Raw genomic sequence first — 23,005 nt, forward strand, 5'->3', positions numbered from 1 at the left:
AGATCACCATGCGCACTTTTCCTTCTCCTTCAAGTAGTTCTTGAACAGATGTGTCACCTTGGAGTCCCGGTACGGCACTATCTGCAGAGGGACAGAACAGCAACTGTTCAAAGCAATCCACTACTTTTCATACAATGGTCATACTGGAATTGCTATGACTTATTCTTAATCTATTTCTAAAGACCAAATTTGGCTTCCTTATGAGCATCCAGAAAACTTGCTAGTAAAGCTGTCAAACCTCAGACTATTAGCCAATAGTTCAATGCGGCTTCGCTACGGCTCATATATTTTAGCCAAGCACACTGGGTGCAATGACCGAGATGGTCGAGTGTTCGCTTTGCATTCGGTAGGTCATGAGTTCAATCTCCGGCCGAGTCATACCAAAAATGGAACATGCTGCTTTCTCTGCTTAGCACTCAGCACGAATGAGGAAGAGGAAGTTAAATACATATCACTACCAGTTGACTAGCCTTCTGCGGTAGTTGCTTGCACAAATGTGTGGCCCATGGGCTACAGAATGGAGATGGGCGCCACCCCCTGTTACAGATGTACAGACAACTTTAACTTTTATAGTTTTAACACTGGGTCCCCTTAATCTCAATAAGTGTGTTGGGTTCTTTTATATACATGTATATGTGTCTGGAACATCATATTTACAAATTAGATGTAAAGGATTTGTCATGCTATTGCCACCCCACAATGTTAGTCATACATTCAAACAACTTACCCTGTTAGCACTGGACGTCTGATTTTCCCTCAGGATCTCAATACAAGTTCTCAGCACCATCAGAGAAGCGTTGATGTTACCTGCACAGTTCAAAGTAAAGCAAACTTCTGCATAAGCTCATCAAACATAATCCAATATACTGCATGATTATGTCGTACATGGGCCCAAACACTAGTTCATACAGGTACTTAGTTTGGACCAGTCCATATCAATAAACTGGAAACTGATGTTCAGTTGTTTTACACAATCTTACCATTTCTATTCATTACTGTATGAAGACAAGGTTCTTCTAAGACATCCAGGTACAGAATTTATCAAAAGGTGAAAGCTTTGTTCAATTTGCAGCACATTATATTCAGAAGAATAGCAACACAACATAAAAAAATAACACTTTTCTGTGCATCATTTCAATGAAAATATTTTGGCATCAATTGATAAATATTGATAAACTGTAAATTGAAGTAGACGAGCACATTTTTGATGAGAACTTACTGGCCTCCCGCAGCCTGTCCCCGGTGTTCTTGGTTCGGTTGGTCCTCTCACTGCCAGCCAGGTCCACTAGGGCCAGCTGACTCACACACACCTGGCTTTTATCCTGCATGAGATGGAACAAAAAACACCTTCACTCACCTACATGTACAACACTGGAACAAAGGGTGGGTGCTGTGGACAACAGACTTTCAGTATGTTTGGCTTTCGTTACAGGATTTACGATGTAATGCATATCAGGCCATTCTAGTCCATTAGAATAGAAAACAGAGGACATCCCAAGACAGCCTTTTCCACAATGTTATCATCTTGAACCTGGTAGCTACTTGTGCTTATGTCATCATTGTCATCAAATACAATGACACAAAGAAAAAAAAACATCTGTCCGTATTTGCTAAATGATACAAAAAGTGAAAGAATATAACACGCTGTGGCTTCTGCTGGACGACATGTTCAGCTGCGTGTAATTGTTGAGAGGTGTGAGTGTGAGAGGTGTGAGTAACTCACCTGAAGCACCTCCTCCCCTTCTGGGTCCAGAGGAGCCTGTGCCACTCGGATGAGGAACACGCTGTGGCTCCTACTGGACGCCATGTTCAGCTGCGTGTGAGCGACTCGCCGCCGCTTCTGCCCCTTGATGAGCTGTTCGCAGGCCTCCTCGGGGTTCTTCACCTCCACCTCTGTGGCACCGTAGACGTACATGTTGTGGTTCATGTCCTCACGCAAGATCTTAGACTGGGGCGCTCTGTTAGACAGACAGTACCACTGATTAGTACTAACTATTCACATCAGAAGGACAGTTAAAAGGTGAACTCTTTTCATAATAGAGCCTGATTATCAGTCATTTCTATGCATGTGGTCCGAACTAAATTTTAGGGATTTTTTTCAGTACAGTTGTGATGGTAAATACTGCATATACATGTACTGATGTAGCTAAAGGCCCTGTTTAAGAATCCCCGTCCTAACACATATCTAATATAATTATCAACTGAAGCACACTTTAGTACACGAAAACTAACTAAATAAAAGTTCAAAGACATCTTCAAAACAAAAGAGAAAACTGTACAAGTGGCCATGACACATTTTTCTTCAGATTGTTTCCATGTAGGCCTTTGAATTTGATAAAAATGGATAACGAACGAACAGCATCCAAGGAAAGTAAAAAAAAATAAAATTTAAGGCAAGAGGGAAAAAACAGCACTACAACAAGAATAGCTGGTAACAGACTTTGTTAAATCAACTCTTCATTAATTTATAGAAATGTCATAAGATTGAACATGTAAACCTAGTAATTTGTCCCAAGTAAATAATATTTATTTACAGGTAACCATAATTGCTGTTTTGTAGGTCAGATTTTAAAATATCGTTGACTATTTTGTGAAGCCCATTCTGTTTTTACAAAGTTTTCTTGATTGAAGTATGCACTTTTTCAACTTTTCAAAATTCAAACATGGCTGCAAGGCCTTGCCAAAGTCCATCATGACCATTGCTTGTCCCTCAAGTTCCGCTTCAGAAGCATAGAAAGCTGCCAGGAAGCCCAAAAATGAGCTACTAGTAATCATTTCAAGGTGTCATCAAGACCTGCCTGCAAGTAGTGCATCAAGACTGTCCATCTGGGCATCCAGAGACTTATTTGTGTTGACAGACTAGGGATGCGTACCGGTACAGTGTACCGATACAGTACCGGTACAATCAATTAGGTACAGATACAAAAATACTGGAACCCTGGTGTACCGGTACTGGACCTGTATCTAATTAGTGCCAGCCAGGCAGGATAACAGGTCAGGAGATGGCCACTTTGACAGATAAAATTACTGTGAAATCACCATAGCAGTCTCTGAGCCCCAGTGAGGGAAAACAACAAGGGTCAAATTTTTGTTGCATCATGTATCTACCAAAATAAACACGTTTTTATTGGTTCAAACATGCTTCTACCTTTTTAATACATTGTTTTGCTGTTATAACATATTATGATATAATATCATGATATAATATTCAATGCCATGCATTTAGGTCCGGACTCATTAGGTCCGTACCTGTACCTAAACCTCTGGATTCGAATCCGGACCTGTACCTAAACGTGGGTTTAGGTACGCATCCCTATGACAGACACACATACTAGACACATGAATGCTGCCAAAAACATCTTGGCAAAGGTAATAAATGAATTTGTAACATGAATCACAAAAACAAACAAAGTTTAACAGACAAGCATGAAATCGCTGTACACTATGCATCAGGTCTGAACACAAGCCAGCAGCTAGTAACAAGCTCGGTGTTAGTAGAAGGAGCAGCAAAGTGAAGAGCAGCAAACAAAGCGACACGTCTGCACCAACAGGGTGCCATACTCACATGCCATTTCCATCATCAGTCTGATATTTCAATGGTCCTCTGTGGGGAGAGAAATTACTGCGACTTTTAGGATTTTACAAAGTGAATATCACTATATTATATATATCAGTGGAAAGGAAAAGGACATAGAAAAAGAAGCTACCATCGAGTTATGAGCAGGATAAAGGATTGTATTTTAAATCCCAGGTGCAGTTATTAGGTACGTTTATATGTACCATATACGAGTGATATACAGGGGGAACGTGATGGTGATAAGAACGAGTTTGGATGTGTGTTAGAGCTTCGGTACCATACAAAGAAGAGGCCGACCCTGAGATACTTGTAGAATTTCCAACATTACAACCTGACATTCCTGACGACATCAATCTAAATCATGTAAGGCCATACTGATTTGATATTTGGATGACATCCTCTAGGAACGAAAAAACTGATGCGAGCAATGTTATCATAATGTTATCATTGTTATGCGAAAAAAGTTTTAAAAAAAAAGTTGCCTTGATTGTGAAATCTAAGTACTGTAAATGCATTTAAGTTCGCGGGTATTCAATTTCGCGGCAGCGGGAAAATTGACTTTTCGCGGTGGTTTTAATTTCGCGGTAGCACCATGCACTGCAGTCTCTTACTGTTATGGAAAATGTTCGCGGTGGTTTTAAATTCGCGGTGAAGCGACCGTCGCGAAAACCGCGAACATTAATCCACCGCGAACATTTCTGCATTTACAGTAGTCAGGAAGGCTTAAAATTTCAATGACTAAACACACAAAGCAGGGTATACTAGAGATTAGAGAAAAGATTCTTCACTTTTGTAATTTGCTCTTTCTGTCTTTCACATCTTCTTCTCGGACTTTGGCATTTTACAAAGTTACTGTTAGTATCCATTTTCTGGTATTTCTGATATTTTCTCATATTGCTGTTTGTAAGATCTACGCCATGATCTTTGCCGTTTCAGGGGCAATAGATGAAAATTGATGCGTACGCGGATATCATTCATATATCAAATCAACATGGCCTGATAATAAACTAAATAGGATTCAACAATTACATAATATGTTCAACAGCGCAGCTAGTTTGGATGAGAGTCTTCACCTGGGTGTTGAAGGCATACTTGTGGGAGCCTCTTCCAGTAGGTCATAGATGTAGTTGTTGTATATCTCGATGAAGGACACGAAGACTGCGTACGCATTGTCTTCATCCACGGCATCCACCTTAGTGGGGTCAGCAACGTAGGGGAAGTTCTGCCAGTCATCCCCGACATTATTCCTTCAGCAAAAGGGACAAAAAAAAAACACCCTTTGCTATGGCTGCGTACCCATACTGTACTGTGTACCGATATTGTCGGTAAATTGTACTGTAAACGCTGATTCGGTATGTCCCAAATACCTGATGGTGAAGTACTGGTACGTAAACTAACCCATATAAACTTACACCAAGTATATGCTTAGGCCACACCAATTTAAATTCTTGGTTCACGGATTTTTTCATAAAAAATATGGAGCGAAAGGGCGAAATAAAAATAAAAATTGTAAAATGGTTGGGTCAAAGGTAAGGGCTAATCCAAAATATAAAGAATAAAAAGTTTTCAGCTTGAAAAAAGTAAAAAAACACTATTACTATACAGTAACAGCACCTGTTTGTTGATTTTAAGGAGCTTATAATGTAAAGGCCAATTTGCTACACCAGAAAGTTGGTGAATGGTTTCATTATTGGTGAAAATTTGCTGAATGGTAATTTTTATTTTTATTTTTTTCCCCAAAAAATCGGAGCGAGCGAATCCGTGAACCAAGAAATTAAATTGGTGTGTCCTTATGTTGTGACTCACTGAAGATGCATAAATCCTAACACAAAGATGAAAATCTAGCACTGCAATGGATGTAAAATGCATCCCTGAAACTTGAAATAAGAGCCATCTTTGGAATTAAAAATGCTTTAGTAAAAAAATGCTTGTCCTGTCTAATGAAGAATAGATGTATCCACAGATTTGTAACCATTATGCACAAAACTTTGACATTGAAAACATATGTATGCTCGTGAATTTCAGTTTTACTTGTCCAGAGTTTAGGCCAAAGTTTAAAAATTGAAAGAAAAAAGTCAGCCTACCTACCGACTGTAAACTTTTCAGGAATGAAACAGCACTTTTTTTTTCCTAACCCTAAGTTCAATTAGAGCATTGCTGTTACCTGCGGGGAGTTGTGGGTGTCTTTGGAGGCACCAGGAGGTCCTGTTGTAACTTCCTCTGCCGTTCCAACATGGCGTCTGCCTCTGTCTGCAGGTCCATTCCGTTCACCTTGTCAGGTTTGAACACCTGATGAGATCACCAATGGCAGAATAAAACATCATGTCAGATCGCGTGGCATAATCAGCAACATGTTTGGCCCAGGATCTACAGGTCCTGGGTTTGAATCCTGTCGTGTCACCGATCTTGTGCCCCTGGGGGAGGCACTTTGCACTACTTTCCTCACTTGACCCAGGTGAAGTGACTGTACCTTGTTTTAGCCAGGGCCGTCCCTAGGATAGGGCGTTAAATGGAGGTCCCATGTCTTGGAAGAGCCCCACCCCAAGCACATCAAAGAACGCACCACATCTTTCAAAAAGAGTAGGGTCAGATGTGCCGGTGGCAAACCTCAAAAATAGTTACCATTTTTCCTTGACCTAACACTATTTAATTTGACTTCATTGGAATTGCAGCAGTCAGTCCTACATCATACATGCAGGGTCCTTCCCACAGGGTGAAATAACGGAGGCCCTCCACTTACACATGTATAAATAGCAAGCTTTCAACTTACACATCTCTTGGCTTGCAGCTCTCCAATACTGTTGAAGATGACATCCAGGCACCTGGGTAGGAGACCGTGGTCGGCTGGTGTCCCCTGTACCGTGTGGGTCTTTCCTGACCCTGTTATACCATAGGTGAACAGCAACCCTGCCAGACAAGACACAATGATTCTCAGTTATTCCTTCCCATATATTTAATTGAATTAACCCTTGTCCTGCTAAACCCATAAAATTATATGGGTTGAACATATAAAATGCCTGTATGTGAGTTCATTGTCTTTATATAAAGTTTATGGTTTTTGAGCATTTCTCAATTACATGTAAATGTGACATACTGTAGCAAAATGCATCGGTTGGGGAAGTAAATCTACAACATAAGCACAGAATTTATGTCAAGTTTTACTGATCTGATTTATTAACCAGCTAAGGGACGTTTAATTGGCAAAAGAATTCCCAGCAGGACAAGGGTTAACGCAGTACCCAGTGCTGGTTCAACATCGTGAAAATTGTATATTTAGGTACAGGACGATGAATTTCTCGTTCCAAAAGGCTTTTGGAGATGTTATCTTGTGAAACAGCAAGACATTAATCATGGAATCTTACTGTGTTAGTTTTTTTTATGTGCTTGCCCAACCTACTGGGCAATTGAATCTCTTCAGAAATGCAAACCTTGTCCGACCCTGTAACGTGAGACCTACCATTCCTGCCCTGGATGACGTCCTGCACCAGGGGCAGGGCCACCACGTCAAACAGGGTCTTCTGAGACGTCTCCGGGGGGAACACAAACTTGAAGGTGTGCTGAGTCTGGGGAAACAGGAGAGATTATGTTAACTTCTGTTCTGCGCCATCTGTAAATATACTACTAGTAATGCACAGCCCTTTGGGGCATGCTTTTAATTTTAGCTAGGATTCATCATAGGGGTCCAAACTTCTTGGGATTCACGCAGTATCATAATATTCAATCATTCATCAAGACAGCATTCAACAACTAAGTGTTTGTTGAAGTAACAAATACAACATCTTGATATCCATAGTGACACGCAAAAGAACTTACAGTTTGGACTGCCCAGTTCACTGCAGGACTACTAGTAAGTTAGTCTAATGTATAACCAGCGTTGATACGTTTTAATGCATGGTGATGTTTTTATGTGCAGGAGGGCAACTTGCAAAGGTGCGTGCACACCTGTTTTGTTCCCCTCAAATTCAAATAAACATGGAATATGTTTTTTGTAATGGCAAAATATCACTGGACCAATCAGAAGTTATTAGACTTGTCCAATCCTGATATGTATCTTCTGATAGATGTACATAGTAAATATGTATGTATGTCACCGTTTGAACCAATGTCTTTTTTGGAAGAATCATTGTTGCCAAGAAAAACAGACGTACCTCTTTCAGCTCCCCTATCCTATTTACCCTGGCAGCCTGGAATACAAGGATAGCAAACTTGGATAAGACAACTGAAACTACAGTACAAACACAAGGGCAAAGGAGCTCTTCATTTGCGAAATTGGCATCATATTCTGCTTTTCAGTTGATTTGATTATTAGTATATGGATGACATCTGCATACACTATTTTCATCCCAAAGCACATCATACCAATACAAAACCGGGTTTGAAAAAAAAACAGTAGACTAGATTTTGGATCCATTAAAAAAAATCAAATGATGACACTATATTGGCAGACATCCACACCATTTGGGGATTACTCAGTTACTGGTCCGAGAAAATAAAAAGAGAGAAGCAGAGTTCATAGTCACTTTTCACAGTCAAACATACGAGGCAGTTAGTGTTGTTCACATGAAGAAAGGATTTTAAAACGCCAGTGGGAGTCGGATACTCCACCAAACAGATTCCTTTGTAGTGAAATGGACCATTGGCATGAGCAGAATCGGGTCTGCTTCAGGTCCTCTGGACCTGGACCAAACCTGGAGGCTGGACCTGAATTCTGTACTGATAACACTAAGACTAACAGATATGCCAGAAATACAAACCTCAGAAGGCCTGAGTAGGAGTACTCCATCACTGAGGACCTCAGCACACACGTCTTCCTCATTGGGAGGCCTCAAGCGGCAATAAACCTGGGAGAAACATTGCGGTAATCGTCACATACTAGTACATAACCTATTCGGAAGTAAAATGAAATCTTCCAGCTGATAACGACTATTACGATTTGTGCAACACTGTGTGGCAGAAACTCTTTAAATAAATAGGTGTGCTGGACAAGGGAGAAGATTTTAACAGTTTGGAGCACTCACAATCAAAAAATTGAATCAAGTTTGACTTGAGACAATCTGAAGTAATAATTTGAATCGGTTTGAAAGGGGTAAAAAAGGGATCGTAAAAAATTATTAGATGCATAACATATATTTTGGCTGCACAAAAGTACATAACATATGCAACCAATATTTCTAGCTCTCAAAATGGACACATATTGTATAAAAGAAACTAGAAGCAAGTACAAGATATTTTACCTCAACTGGGTCCTTCGGCTTGTTGCTTTGTTGGGGACGCCGTGGTGTCTTTTTCGGAGTCTTTCCCCGACTTGAATACAAAAACAACATCAAAATTTATTATTCAAAGCGAATAAATTCATCGCAGTCACACTATGCATGTAAATTATAGAGTGATGTTGTCTCAACAGGATTCAACAGTACATGCAAATTATTACCGTCTTAGTCTACTCTTTTTTCGTATCCTTTTTTTTCTATGCCACACAACTCTGAACTTTTTTCTGCATGCATGACTGTGGGAGGGGGGCATAGCAACATAACTACATTGTATCTACGTTTACTAAATCATTTTGACGGTACGCAAAAAGTTTAAATCTCATTGAGGTACATAAATGAGAACAAGTACTGGGGGACTCTATTCACGACATTTTGCAAGGAAATAAGCAAGAAAAATTATTATGATTCTGGTAAGAGTAAGGCATAAACCTGATAACGTTAGGTGTAGCAGGCTGCAGTTTACCAGTGCACTGGGGCGCTAAAGTACGACAATAGAGGGACGTAGTTTAGCTATATACTTACGTCGGTTTCATGTTGAAAAGCTCTTCTTACTGGACAGTTCAAGTCCAGGAATCTTCAACGAAATTCAAAAATATAATCGGAGGAAACTGTCAGTAGTTTTGCCTCACGCGCGCAGAAAGCCACTTCTGTGTCTGCCACTTTCAAATTTGCCACCGACCAATCAGCTGTCGCAACGGTCTGGACCAATCAGAGGGCGCGCCTTTAGTGACAGGAATGATCTTCAGAAAACAAGGGCGTTCCTCACTCCTGAGCAATTAGAACTGAGGAACGTTATGAAAACGGGCCAATAGTCATTATGATAAGTTATATTTAATGTTTTGATAATGTGAGTATGGAATATATCTTGATGTTGTTGCTGATAATTCGTTAAAAGCGTGGCCAGAATGGGCAGGTTTGGCTAAGTCAATAGCCCCATTGTTCAGATGTTGGGAGGAATGATTACGCTGAGCCGACCAAGGAAGATTATTCTCCAAGCAGATGTTTGACGTTTTTATGTATCTTTTAATATGCGTTTTGTCGGATTTTCTATCTGATACCGTTGTCTTTATGTTCAAACCTCTGCTTGGAAACTAAACACCACTATGTTCATTCGGTGGTTATGGGAAACGACCATGAATTTTGGCACGGTCAGGCAAAGACCCAGGAAATCAATAAGAAGGTGAACTTTTTTTTCACCTTTTATTGGCATGACACAGTGTGGTAATGCAGAAGTATTTTAAATAGCACTTTGAGGGTTCAGAATTCAGTCAAACATACATCTACTCTCTAATAAAAATGATGATGTTTCTAAAAAATAATCCAGTGAAATCTTGTTGAATACAACTTATTACAAATCATATAAATAAATCAAGGACCAATCATATTTATTAATATATACCTATGAAATCTGCCATTCTCTAAAAGTACATATTTCTATAACATTATTATCTACAACATTTCATAATACTTATAGACTCTGGTTTATACTATCTTTTCTCCTACACTGCAGGTGACTTTGATTTGATTGTCAAGTTTGAGAGCAGATACTTGGCATAAAGATGTGAAATTTGAGCCACAAACAACACAAGACTTAATGTAATAGAAACATTATCTAATACACTTGGGTTCCATTACCTAGCCCTTCATTGGACACTATGGTGGTCTAGCTAAATGATTGAGTAAGGGTGTGCATACCCTGGGAAACCTGCTCGAGAAGCTTCGCAAATAAGAGTCGCAAATAAGAGTTACCGATCCCCTGCCTAACGCGCGCCCTCCCGCCTCTATGCACCCGCCCCACTACCAGCTTGCCCCACTTACGCCGGTCCCCAAGCTGGTTCGAGGGCCGGCGGGTGTTAGGCGGCGGGTGTCCCGTGCGTGCGTGTTGTAGGGATCGGTAAACTTTGCGTGCCTCGTAAGGAGTCTGCGTTTTCCCAGGGTAGGGTGTGCATGATGGGGAATGTCAACACTCTCCATTAAATACATGTATTACATATTAGGCAGTCTGTCATTGAAGTATGCTACATTCAGGCATAAATGTTAGGCTAACTTCAGATCCTTAGTACAAAATAACTAAAACTAAATAATCATCGTGGAAGCTCATCTGTGTTGGTTACAATACAAAACTTTCTTTTGAAAGGAACGCATGGATCAAATTTTCAACAACCTCTTTCGCCTTCTTTAGGATCAATAATGACCAGTAACTTTGGAATGTAAACTGTGTCGCAAGGAAGTTGAACATTGTACCATGGTAGGCATCCTTCCATCTTTGCAGATGATGGTAGCGCTCTGTATGAAGTAAAGATCAACATAGTACCATACACTAAATAATACATATTCATATATACATCTCTTTCTTTCTTACAATTGTTATATACTTGCATAGAGAGCAGAGAGGAGAATAGAAAGATATAGAGATTCCTTTACCCCAATTGACAAGGTGAAATCTTACAGTAATAGTGACCTAGTTTACAATATGCAATATATGGCAATGATGACGGCAATGAATAGTGAAACATACATAAAAACTGTATGACAGTTATGTTTATAATTCTTAGCAAACGAGTCACATACTACTGTACAATGATGGTACCGGCATCAGATTAGAATACAAAAATGTATTACGCTTTTTTTGCTTCATACCTTTCTAGGAAAAAAATCAGAGAATCACCTAATAGAATTGATGTGTCCTTAGCTTTCCAAGTGTTAATCATGTGCAACATTACACTGTTCTTCCTGTCTGAGATCACAGCACCAATATCCCAGGATTGACAAGTTTTTATAAAAACACTAATGGTCATTTCCAGTTAGCTGAATCAAATTTTTACTGGGATAAAATTCAGATGACACATTTCTATGCAATTATACCCCCAGCAAGGATATCCTTTTATTTTTCAGTCACATAGGCACTTAAATGTATGTAACAATGTTTTAGCTCTGCACAATTTAGTCAATTAAGCTGGTGGACCAATGTTGCAATAAATCATGCTGGCCCGATCAGCCATCAGCCATTAGTACAAGAGGACATGATGCACTTGCCTTAGATTGTCATTTTCACTTGCCTGGGGCAATCAGGCCAAAGGGCTAGCCTGGATGCCAGACCGTTTCCTGGGCCTACACATGCAAACTCCTTGGGCAAACATGTCCCCAAGGAAATTCTACAAGAGTCATTCTGAGTAAGGGTTCCCCCCTATTGTTCAGGGTCTAAGTAGGGCTCTGGAAACAGTCTGGAATCCAGGCTAGCCAGTAATAATAGTCTAACTCTGCAGCCATCAACAAATCAATTATGGTTAAAGGTGTAATCTCTGAGTTGCTATAATCACAATGCAGTGTCCTCGAGAGATCCCGGCTCGTGTAACACGGCTTTCCGCCTGGTCACAGCATCCATCAGCTTCTTGCGTGGACCAAGAGGAAGGTTGATGCTCTTCAGGTCTTCATCCGTGCACAGCATGAGCGCATCCAGGTCGATCTGTTCCCTGTGGAATATGGGCAGGTACTCCGCTAGGTTGTGGATGCTCAGGAACAACTGGAGTGGGGAGGAGGCGTTGCCGTTCAGCTCGTCCTCAAGGTCAAGGTCGTCGTCCTCCCAAGGTCGGTCTGCGGACAGCCCGCTGCCGCTGTTGACCAGGCCGGTGGCTGGGTCGTGGTCGTAAGCTTCCTGTGCAGCCAGGATGGTGGTTATGGAGTCTAACCTGTCAATCTGATACAAAAGGACAAAAAACAAATTTCTTATTATAGATTCTTCCAAAGATGATAGCTTAACAACATTCCATTGAATATTTGGTGTCCTTGAATAAAAGATTGTTACAGCAATTTCAAAGTCCATATCTGGTGTTTGAATTTTCAACAACAGTCTGCTTAGCGAGGTAAAACAATGCCAAGGAAGCCTAGCTATGTGATAACAGATTCAACACCCATCAAACATTAGGGACCGTACGATATTTATCGGGGGGGGGAGGGCTGGTGCGTTGGAAGTCCGATCAAAAAATTTTTTCATGGCCCTCCCCCCCATCTCAAAAAAATTTTACGTGACCCTCCCCCTCCACCCCCAAAAAATCAACATGGCCCTCCCCCCGACAGGCATCATTAAAAGGGTAGAAAAACGACCGATAAAATAATCTTAAAGTACTATAGATGTCAGGGCACAAGGGCGCCCGGCGTCCACCTGGTATAGCCAGTGTTCTTGCCAGGATTTTTTCACAGCGTCGGGGGCAGGGGTCCGGGGGCATGCTCCCCTGGGAAAATTTGGATTTTCAAACCCTCTAAAACAGAATTTCCTGCAATTTGAGAGGAAAATCATGCCCTTGAGATTGGATGCCGTTTGCCTTTTTCTACTCCCGTTATTCAGTAATCGACGTCCGTCCTTTCCTCAAAAATACGTTATAACTATGAATCAGCCGTCCGTGATCTGGCCCGGGTGTTATTGTCCAGTCATGTCTATATGAAAATTTTGGGTTATCGATGCTTCCAAACAGGGCTCTAGCCAGTGAGTTTGTCAGCCCATGGAAAAATCCTGCCAATTTTCTTCCGGCATTGAGTAAAAAATGTCTACCTCGTGCGATCGATGGTGCGTCCTCCCGCATCAAATACTAGTATTTTTTCCAGAGGATAGAATAACGACGCCATCACACCTTGTGTTTTTTTCTATTTTGCCCGATGATTTTACTCAAATTAATTAAATTGGTCGGGTTTTACACGGGCGGGCCGCGCCGTCATTTCCCAGGAGCGTGCGTTCGTTTCCTGCGACCTCAGGTAACCCCGTTTTCGGCGTGAAATATTTGGCTGGATTTCTTTTTTTACATAGACCAAGAACGTTATACAAATGTACATTATACGACGGAGGGCGATCTGCTGCGTCTTTTGCAGTGATCAGTGCCAGTGTAGCCTTGAAGGAGTAGCCATAAAAGACGTCCCAACGTGCTGGGCGCTGCGATCGACCGTCCGTCTGGGGAGGGGGGCGTGCCGCGCCATGTGCCACGGAGTGCACAGCCGACTCGATCGACGCTTGACAACAATATTGCGGCCCCTTTTCTGCCGCAAATTTTGCCCTTTTGAAACAAAAGAAATGTTGTAAAAAAAAAAAAAAAAGTTTATAGCTTTGGATTCTTCGCATGATTACCGCGCACCGTTGTTGAGGAAACCGTTTAATAGTAAATTGTTGGGGATGAAACTTGCCAGGCGACACGGGCGGCTACCAATATATCTAAAACGTGCCGCGCTCCGCCCCAGTATAAATTGTAAAGGTAGGATTCCTTCTTATAAAGATAGATTTTTAAAGAGATTCCAGATACATTTTGTACACCTTTCTTTCAGATTTTTTGTGGACACACTCACCCGAGCCGAGTGCGTCTTTCCAGAAAAAATAAGTCCCAAGACGGAATGACGTATGCCTGGCGGGAACGCTGGTCCAGGGCAGTGCCACTTTTGGGGGGACTTAGGGGGGCGAAGCCCGGAAGCTCTTGCATTTTAGTCTATTCAGAAGGCTTATTTTATCAGTTTTAGGGCCATGTCAAGATATCAAAACAAAAAAATAGTATAAACTATTCTTTCAAAAAAATTAACATGGCCCTCCCCCTATCTCAAAAAAGATTATCATGGCCCTCCCCCCACCTCAAAAAAAATTGACATGGCCCTCCCCCCCTAACGCACCAGCCCTCCCCCCCTGATAAATATCGTACAGTCCCTTATCATGACCAGATCATGGCATGAATTCAATGCACTTCTTTCAAGAGTCTTTTCAAATAACATACAAGTACCCCAACCATCCAAAATTTTGATATGTAATTACATAAAATCATCATGGATAATTGTAATTAGAAATCAAGTTTTGGCGTTCATATTTTAGAGTATTTAGGATTCAAAAAGATTTAGGAACAAAAACTATGACAAGAATTTCCATTTTAAAACAGGCTCTCTGTAACAGTATGTAAGAGAATAAGAGATGGATGCTGGAGAGTCACCTGATCATTGTCCTGTCCTCCGTTCTGCTGTCCCGCAGGCAGAGAAAACATGGCTGCTGTCGGGTAGTTTTGGCGAAACACGATGTTCCCAAAACCAGGTCTGTCCAGTATGGTACTCTGGGTGTCACTGCCATCCCTGGTGACGGTATCAAGGACATTATGTTTTAAAAGTTTGCCCTTCTGTGTGCGTCACTCAAAGTACGACAGGTGATTAATAAATCATCAGTCAACGGGAAATAAGGTGCAACTCAACTTATTCATTGACAAGTTTCTTATGTGTATGACAAAAAATCTGTGTAGCAAAAAATCTGTCATGTTCGAGCGCATTCCATGTTAGGGCACCCTCGTTATGTACTAGTAATCATTATAACTTCAATTAATTTGTGCAGTTATCAGTCAACAAGAAAAAAGGTGCAGCCTGTAGATTCTTATGTGTATGATAGTTTCATATGTGTTTGACAGTGCCATGTTTGGGTGCGTTCCATGTTAGGGCGCCCTCCTTTACTTACAATGATACACCTATTACATTATACAGTTCTTTACATTATTACAATACCAGTTGTGCACTAACCTGGAATCCAGTCTTGTTAGCTTTGTTCTGATCCCGAAGTTTGTTACTCTCGACCTTCCGGAGCGGAACAAAGCTAACAAGACTGGATTCCAGGCTAGTTGTGCAGAGCCTTCAAACATCAGGAAAATAATCCTCACGCTGGTAAAATTTAAGTAGTACATCAAATAAAAAGATCTGCACCTGTAGTTGAAGTTTGGTTCACTGACAGCACGAGAGAGGGAATCGTCATCTTCTTCATCTGACATGTCAGTAACAGAAGACCTTTGACCCTTGGCGGAGACAGGGTTCCCCAGGAGGACGTTCTGGTCCTGCAGCATCCGGGTTCCAGTCAGAGAACGGATGCTGCGCTTCCCATCCTCTATGCTGCTGACCTGAGAGAGATAATGAAATTCATTTAAAAGTGCTAAAATTCATTCAACATTATCCGATTACATCTTACCATATATACCTGGAGTCCAGCCTTGTTTGCTTTAGTCCACTCCTAAAGGTCACTACACCTTACTAACATCTTGGCAGGGTAGCTAACCTTTGAAGGCGGACCAAAGTGAACTAAGCTGGACTCCAGGTGAATTTATAGTATAATTCAAGGAACATACACCCTTAAGCCTGGTTACCATCCAGAGATTAGTACGCTCCAATTTTTATACACTTGGACATCTCTAAAACCTGGGATATTGGATTCTAATCGTAATTTTGGATGAGGGCACTGATTGGTCCCTTAGTAATTGTTTAATCCTGCTAAACAAGCTCCCCACTAGTCAGAAGAAACTTGAAGTGGTTAACTGTATTTGAACAGGTGTAACAGAATTTCTGTTTGAACAAATGCTCTGGAACCCATTTCCTTTAATAATTCACTCATTAACTGTCATCACCACCAAAAAGATTTGAAAATACACGTACAGTTCTCCAGACAGGAAGCAGATGCGAACAAAGGAGCAAACTACTACCCAGATGGTACCCAGGCCAAACAACCTTTTGATATTATTGAGCATTGAATCATCTTACGAGGCATTCACGTTAATGAGCTCCTCTTTTAACTTGGCTGTCATATTCTCCCTTAAATATACCTAAAATTGTAAAATTACCTTAAACACAGCACCAGCAGAATCACTTTGTTTTCTCTTATCGGCTATCTTCTTGGGTATGCCCTTTTTCTTGGACATCGCAGTGGCCTCGGAGAAGTTCATGTGAGTGTTTGGGTGGAAGCTGCGTCGATGTGGGGCAGCTGGCGCCGGACCGTTTTCTTCAGATGTAGATAACTTTTTCTCTTTCACATGATACTTCTCCACACGGCGCTCCTACAGAAATGAACAGTCATAACAGACATCTTTGTCAATCTCCTCTCATTGTGGGGAACATGGACAGACTAGTTATGTCCCCAATGAGTTGACTTATACAACTTGGGCATATACACAGATTACTTATAGTACAACTTACAAGCAACTATCATCAATATTATGCAATGAACATAGTAGTAGGGGTCTTGTACAAATTATACACCCTCCTGATGGTCAGGAGAGCGACTACAGTGACATATGGGAACTGCACAACCTTTAAGTTAGAGATATATTTCAATGTGATAATTTTGTCAAAAGCTTTCTAGTCACCAACAGGCTTCTTGCAGCAAAAAAAAATTTATTTTTAGGAAAACAAGTATCCTGGTAGTAATCAGTTGGTCTAGTTACTCACTGACACTTAGTAATGTCTTGACTTCAAACTTGACAATGCTCGTTGTTTCTTACCTGTTCTTTCTGCATCTTGCTGAACTTCTTAATCCTCTTCTCTGCCTCCTTAAATTGTTTGTCCTTCAGTTTCTTTACAACCTACATGAAGTAAAGAAGGAATAACAGAATTTTTAGTTAACAATGCTTTATAGGCTAGGTTATACTGTAGATAGACTCCGAATAGTAGGACATCTAAAAACTACATGTTTCATACAGAGGTGAGAACAACAAGGGTGAACTGGGAACTGTGTGGGGTGTTTCTCTTACTTCCGAAAATAATTTCATCAGGTTGGTAGATCATAGGACATAAGAATTTTCTCTTACACAACCAGTTTATCTCACCTGCTGACGTTTTGATGTCTGTCAGACATCAAGCGCCACCTACTTCTGCTACATATAGCGGCGAGAAGCAGAACTCCTGAGAAGCTCTGAGGAAGATGTCTGACAGACATCGAAACGTCAGAAGGTGAGATAAACTGGTTGTGTAAAAGAAAATTCTTATGTCCTGTGTGGGGCGTGTTCATCATGCCATGAAATCTACAAAGACCCTCAGGCTGTCAAATGTTTGATGAGGAATTAATAATAGAAATATAATTAAGGTCTAAAATATACTTAATGATTATACTCTGAAATTTTAGTTCTGCACCTTATTTCTGGGTTAAGCCACAAATTTATTGATCACCCTCTTATCAACTGATTGTAGCAGGTATGATTAAAGTTTTGGCAGTGTCAAAATTGTCAGTACCTTTGCATTCATCTTGGACTGTTGAGCTACCACAGAGTCCAGATAGCGTACACAGTCCATCCTCTCGTTCATGGCAGCCACATCCAGAGGTGTGTGATAGTCGTTGTCCAGCCCCCAGATGTTACAGCCGAACTGCACCAGGAAGGTGAGGCAGCTGATGTGTCCGTTAGCCGCCGCGTGGTGCAGCGCTGTGCTGCCCTGGTAGTCTGTCTTGTCAGGGTCACCCCTATGGACAACAGACGGATATTCAGGACTCCAAATACCACATACAGTCATAATACAACACTGGGTATTCTGTATCGCCCGAGGTACGGCCCGACCGAGTGTAGGATCATCCGAAAGCCAAAAAGCATCCGACCCACTCAAAGGCTGGAACAGAGGGCAATACGGAATACCCTTGTCGTACTTTATTTAATATACACGCAGGGCTCAAAATACTTTTTTCTGCATACCTCAGCACTGGTGCAGGTAACATTCAAGATAACCTGCACCAGAAAAATTTTATCTGCACCACTCTAAAGTTAGGAAGGTATGGAACATACTAAAATAGTTCAGGTACTATTTCTATTTTTTCTTTTATACTTTATAGGTGGTAAAAGTCAATGCAGCTAATAACAATCCATGTACACCTACATGACAGGACATTAATGTATAAAACTCAGTACATAGACCAGTGCAGGTTAGATACAGGTAGACATCAGAAATACAGTCAAACCTGCCCGAGCGACCACCTCTTCTCAGCGACCACCTGGCCATTTCGACCGCTTTTTCTTGGTCCCGAATTTTTTTCCCATTGACGTAAGCATTAAGCGACCTTTTCTCAACGACCACCTGGCCACCTGGCCAACGACCTGGCCAACGACCACCTGACCGGCCCAAATTGGGACCCATAACGACCGCATCATTTTTAAAATTGAGGTTTTCATCGATTTTTTATGATAACTAGCGCGATTTTGTGCCGAAATCGGCCAGTTTGCGTCGCATTTTGACTGCCATTACGATGTTATGTTTAGAATACAGATGGCGGCGGTCAATGGGTGGGTCAATGGGGCAGTCTACTGTAATATGGGAGGAAATTTCGTTGTAAGAAAATCCGAATCTAGTTGTTACAGAAGTTGTTTTTTTAAATCTATATCATCATAAGGTGAACGAATGCTGAAACGTAATATATACTTTTTCAAGAAAGATCTGTGTAGCTCATACCTTTTAAGAAAGATCTGTGTGAGTGCTTTTGTTCAACTGTACTGTACATTCACCAGTGGGTAAGTACGCTATCGGGCATCGAATTCGAAAGGTGCACCGTAGTTATTTCAGATAAGGCGATCAAGAACACAAGAACGCATAAAGTCTTGTATGGTAACAGCAGTATCAAAATATTGAGCTTTAGAACACTGTATCGAATAAAAGCTCGATAAAAGCTTGGGGTTAAATTTACAGCTTACAGTGTGCGTGTTGTATTTGACATTAAAGACCTCGCTTCTTTGCGTGCGTGCAGTGTGCTTGCTATTTGCCATTAAACACAACGGAAACCATTTATACTTTGCATCGGGCATGTTTTGAGTTGATACTCTTCTCAGCGACCACCTGTCCAAATCGACTGTTTTTTCCCGGTCCCCCGGGTGGTCGACTTGGGCAGGTTTGACTGTACCTGCACAGATCCAATTTTACCTGCACTAACCTGCAAATGCAGGTGGTATTTTGAGCTCTGACATGTATCATGCAAACCCGAGAAAACTTTATTGCAAAAACATGTCTTACCCTCTGCTCACTAACAGTCTCAGTGCATCCAGGTTGCCATGGTATGCAGCCCACAAGGTCGGCGTCATTCCAAGTTCATCCCGTTCGTTACAGTCCTTCCGAGTGGCCTCCTTCAGTAGGTCTAAGTATCCATCTCGGGCTGCCCGATGGAAGCGTCCAGAGTTGCTCATGGTCAAACCTGGTGAGTATTAAAAGAATGTCCATGTCAGAACAAAAACATTACTAGCTATAGTAGATCAAGCTGTACCTTTGGCACCCCAATAGACAACCTTTCCAGTGCCCCACTTTTAACTGGCAGACATATAAATGTACATTTTGTGTACATGATGCTGTACCCTAATGGCAGAAAGCTACCAGTATAAAATTTTGCCAGTCTCGTATAGCGTACTGAGGCTTACTCATAGGCTAACCTTTCTATCTATGCCCCAAAGATTCAAATGTATCTCGGTCCAATAAATCACAACTGATTCTGAGTGATAGGATGTCATATGATGGTATACTCTGAAGTTTGAAGGACACTTTGAAATTGAGTTATATATTATATACTGAGTCATTGTGATTTCTTGTTGTCTCGGCTTTATTGAAAGAGCTTACTGGGGAAATACATTGTAGTAGTCCCAGACAGATATTTTTGATACTGATAGCTTACCTGAGGACTGTACACATCAAAGTATTACTTTGTACTCATATTCTCCAAGCAGAGGCTTTGGTAGGGGGGATAGTAGTGGCCAGGATTTCTGTGTAATAGTAAGTTGTATAGCTGCCTGAAGTGAAGTCTAGAGCTCTGTAAGAAATCCTGGTCACTACTATAGTACTGTCCCCCACCAAAACATCTCAGTGCTTTGTACTTGGTTGTCATCAGTCCGCTCAAGTTGAAAAGCCAAGCAAATAGCTAATTAAGCCATTTTGAGTGTGAGCGCACTCGAGTACTCGTAACCTGTCTAATTTTTGGAATGTGAATGAAGATTTGAAATCTTTGTCAAGGGTGCAAAGTACATGGACATGATCGATTAATGTACGTGATACTGTTGAAGACTTTGGCCCTGTTCATGATGCAAAGATAAAAACAGTTAAATTAATTTGTGAGCCAGATTCTAGCTAGATTTTTTTTAACAGGTGGTTTTAAAACATTATGTAATTGGCCAGGTTTGGGCGAAATGTCATTATAATTTTTAAATGCTCAGGCTGCTTGAATCCAGTTTACATCAGAGTTACATGAGGTCATAATTCGTGCTGTCACATGGGAAAGTAAAAGCTTTTTATAGCATTTCAGAAGCTTAACCAAGTACAGAGATTTTACACTGCCGTACAGCTTAATGAGGGTCTGCATGCCTTTTTCCGTTAAGCGTTACGAGCCATTTTAATTCACCGTTAATCGTTACCGACCCTCTCTAATTTAACGTTAATCGTTATCGGTATATTCTTCGTGAAGCTTTATTGGTCGTTTTCATTCAACGTTAACCGTTATTTGCTATCCCGAATTCACCGTTAAGCGTTACCAAGAAATTCTTCGTAACCCGTTATACACACGAAGTCAAATGCCAGATAGAACCCCGGAAAATGCAGGAAATGGCGTTTCAAAGGGTCCAGATTTCAAAATTTTCTCCGAGCCTCCCGGCCTTCGGCTCTAGACAGGGTAAAATTTGTTGCGGAAGCGTCGCACTCAAAAACTTTATCACTCATACAGATTTCAGTGTAAACTTGGCTTAGTTTCGGGCAAAAAGTACTCCTAGAATGCAGACAATGAGGTTTCTCCGGACCTTCCTTGCGACGGCTGGCGCCTTTGGCGCTCACGATGACATGGTGAAAATATTTAGGGGCGTGGGTAGGCACAAAAAAAACTTTTCTCTCAAATAAAATGTCATTTAATTTAGCTTCGTCTTACAGCAAAAGGTGTCCTTCAGAATGCAGTAAATGGCGTTTCAGACGGTCCAGATTTTAATTTTGCCGGACTTATATTGCAACGTCTCCTGCCTTCTGAGCTTGAAATGGTAAAATATGTCAGGGGTGGAGCTATAATCATTGTGTAATTTGATGAAAATGTCAAAATCAACCTAGCTTAGTCAGTCGGCAAAATTTGCCGAAAATGCAGGAAACAACATTTAAGAGGGTCTTGATTTTAAAATTTTCCCGGGGGAGCATACCCCCGGACCCCCCTGGGATGCTTCGCGCCTTCGGCGCTCCATGTGCTGAAACAATAGTTCAATCCCTCCATAAGAAATTTGCTGCCGCCGTCTCTGTGGCGGGCCGGGAACTCTACCTCCGTCAATTTACAGATGTCATGGACAATGTCCCTGTCATTCCTCCGGGTTCTGGGCACCTTTTGCTTTGTCATTAGTCGGATATTTTCCCCCATTGATATAACTACTCTAGCGTTGTATGAATAGGAATGCACGTCAATGTTACTTTCAACGGTGTTATGTTTTGTAACTCCTTCTGAATTTACCGTTAAGCGTTACCGGGCCTCCTGAATTTACCGTTAACCGTTACCGGGCCTCCTGAATTCACCGTTAAGCGTTACCAAGACCCCCCCATGCAGACCCTCCTTAATTTCTGCCAATTAAGGTGTCTCATGCATGGCAGTGGGGTATCGAAATTAGGCTGTTCTTGAGGGATATTGGGGTACAAGTTCAATTGGTCAATATTGCCATCGATATAATGTATGTTCATGGTCACACGTACACGCGCACAAACACACACATACACATATATTCATACACACACACACAATCACACTTGCACACACAGACACAGCCACGTCACACACACATGTGCACACACACACACACACACACACACACAGTGACATACATACATAACATTTACAAACAAACACATAACAGTTAAACGTACATACACACACACACAAATGCACAGACATGCACACACAAACACATTTTACGGTTCACAAATGCATAGACACTCACACACACTGGTCACACATAGACACACACACACACACACACACACATACTTTCACACAAACACACACACACACAAAGTTACAGTAGTATATACAAAAAAAAACAACAACACAACAATATCAACAACAAACGCCTTCTGAACGGAACAAGCTCAGAGCACACCATGAACCACAGCCGGTACAAACCTTGCCTGACGTCACAGCTCCACACCACAGCAGTAACGGAACTGAAAACAACAACCCGACAATAACCAATCAAAACGCTGCTCCGACCAGCCCTCCGTACGTTCAGCAGAAGCGACTGATCTTACCACGGACTTCAACGCGAAGATTAGAGTTAAGAAGACGTTGGAGAGTCGGTTAGAGGACGGTAAGGGTGGTATAGGTCCCGCTAACGGTGCAGCCTGTACTGTTTCATGGCAGGGCGGAGCCCACTTACCTGTGGTCACGTGACCTGACCACCTGACCCCTGTGACCCGG

General features: G+C 41.5%; 2 protein-coding genes across 2 annotated transcripts in view; both read right to left on the bottom strand.

The window, feature by feature from the left end:
- The window catches only part of LOC118411061 (kinesin-like protein KIF23), a 16,622-nt gene extending 7,084 nt beyond the window's left edge, over window positions 1-9,538 (bottom strand). Inside the window, 14 exon segments of the mRNA XM_035813064.1 lie at window positions 8-33; window positions 36-81; window positions 728-807; window positions 1,220-1,322; window positions 1,724-1,958; window positions 3,566-3,604; window positions 4,651-4,824; window positions 5,742-5,866; window positions 6,348-6,484; window positions 7,035-7,140; window positions 7,726-7,761; window positions 8,332-8,418; window positions 8,812-8,881; window positions 9,370-9,538. Coding sequence (XP_035668957.1) covers window positions 8-33; window positions 36-81; window positions 728-807; window positions 1,220-1,322; window positions 1,724-1,958; window positions 3,566-3,604; window positions 4,651-4,824; window positions 5,742-5,866; window positions 6,348-6,484; window positions 7,035-7,140; window positions 7,726-7,761; window positions 8,332-8,418; window positions 8,812-8,881; window positions 9,370-9,380 — 1,275 coding nt within the window. The 5' untranslated portion in view covers window positions 9,381-9,538.
- A 1,852-nt stretch (window positions 9,539-11,390) lies between these two features.
- LOC118412028 (Usher syndrome type-1G protein homolog) lies at window positions 11,391-23,005 on the bottom strand. Its single transcript, XM_035814616.1, has 8 exons — window positions 22,712-23,005; window positions 19,603-19,780; window positions 17,845-18,070; window positions 17,118-17,198; window positions 16,461-16,673; window positions 15,556-15,746; window positions 14,805-14,940; window positions 11,391-12,544 (listed from the first exon to the last, which is right to left on the bottom strand). The coding sequence occupies exons 2-8, from the start codon at window positions 19,770-19,772 to the stop codon at window positions 12,164-12,166; spliced, it is 1,398 nt and encodes a 465-aa protein (XP_035670509.1). The 5' UTR covers window positions 19,773-19,780; window positions 22,712-23,005; the 3' UTR covers window positions 11,391-12,163.

The sequence above is a fragment of the Branchiostoma floridae genome, chromosome 3 (assembly GCF_000003815.2).
Source record: "Branchiostoma floridae strain S238N-H82 chromosome 3, Bfl_VNyyK, whole genome shotgun sequence".
Classification (NCBI taxonomy): domain Eukaryota; kingdom Metazoa; phylum Chordata; class Leptocardii; order Amphioxiformes; family Branchiostomatidae; genus Branchiostoma; species Branchiostoma floridae.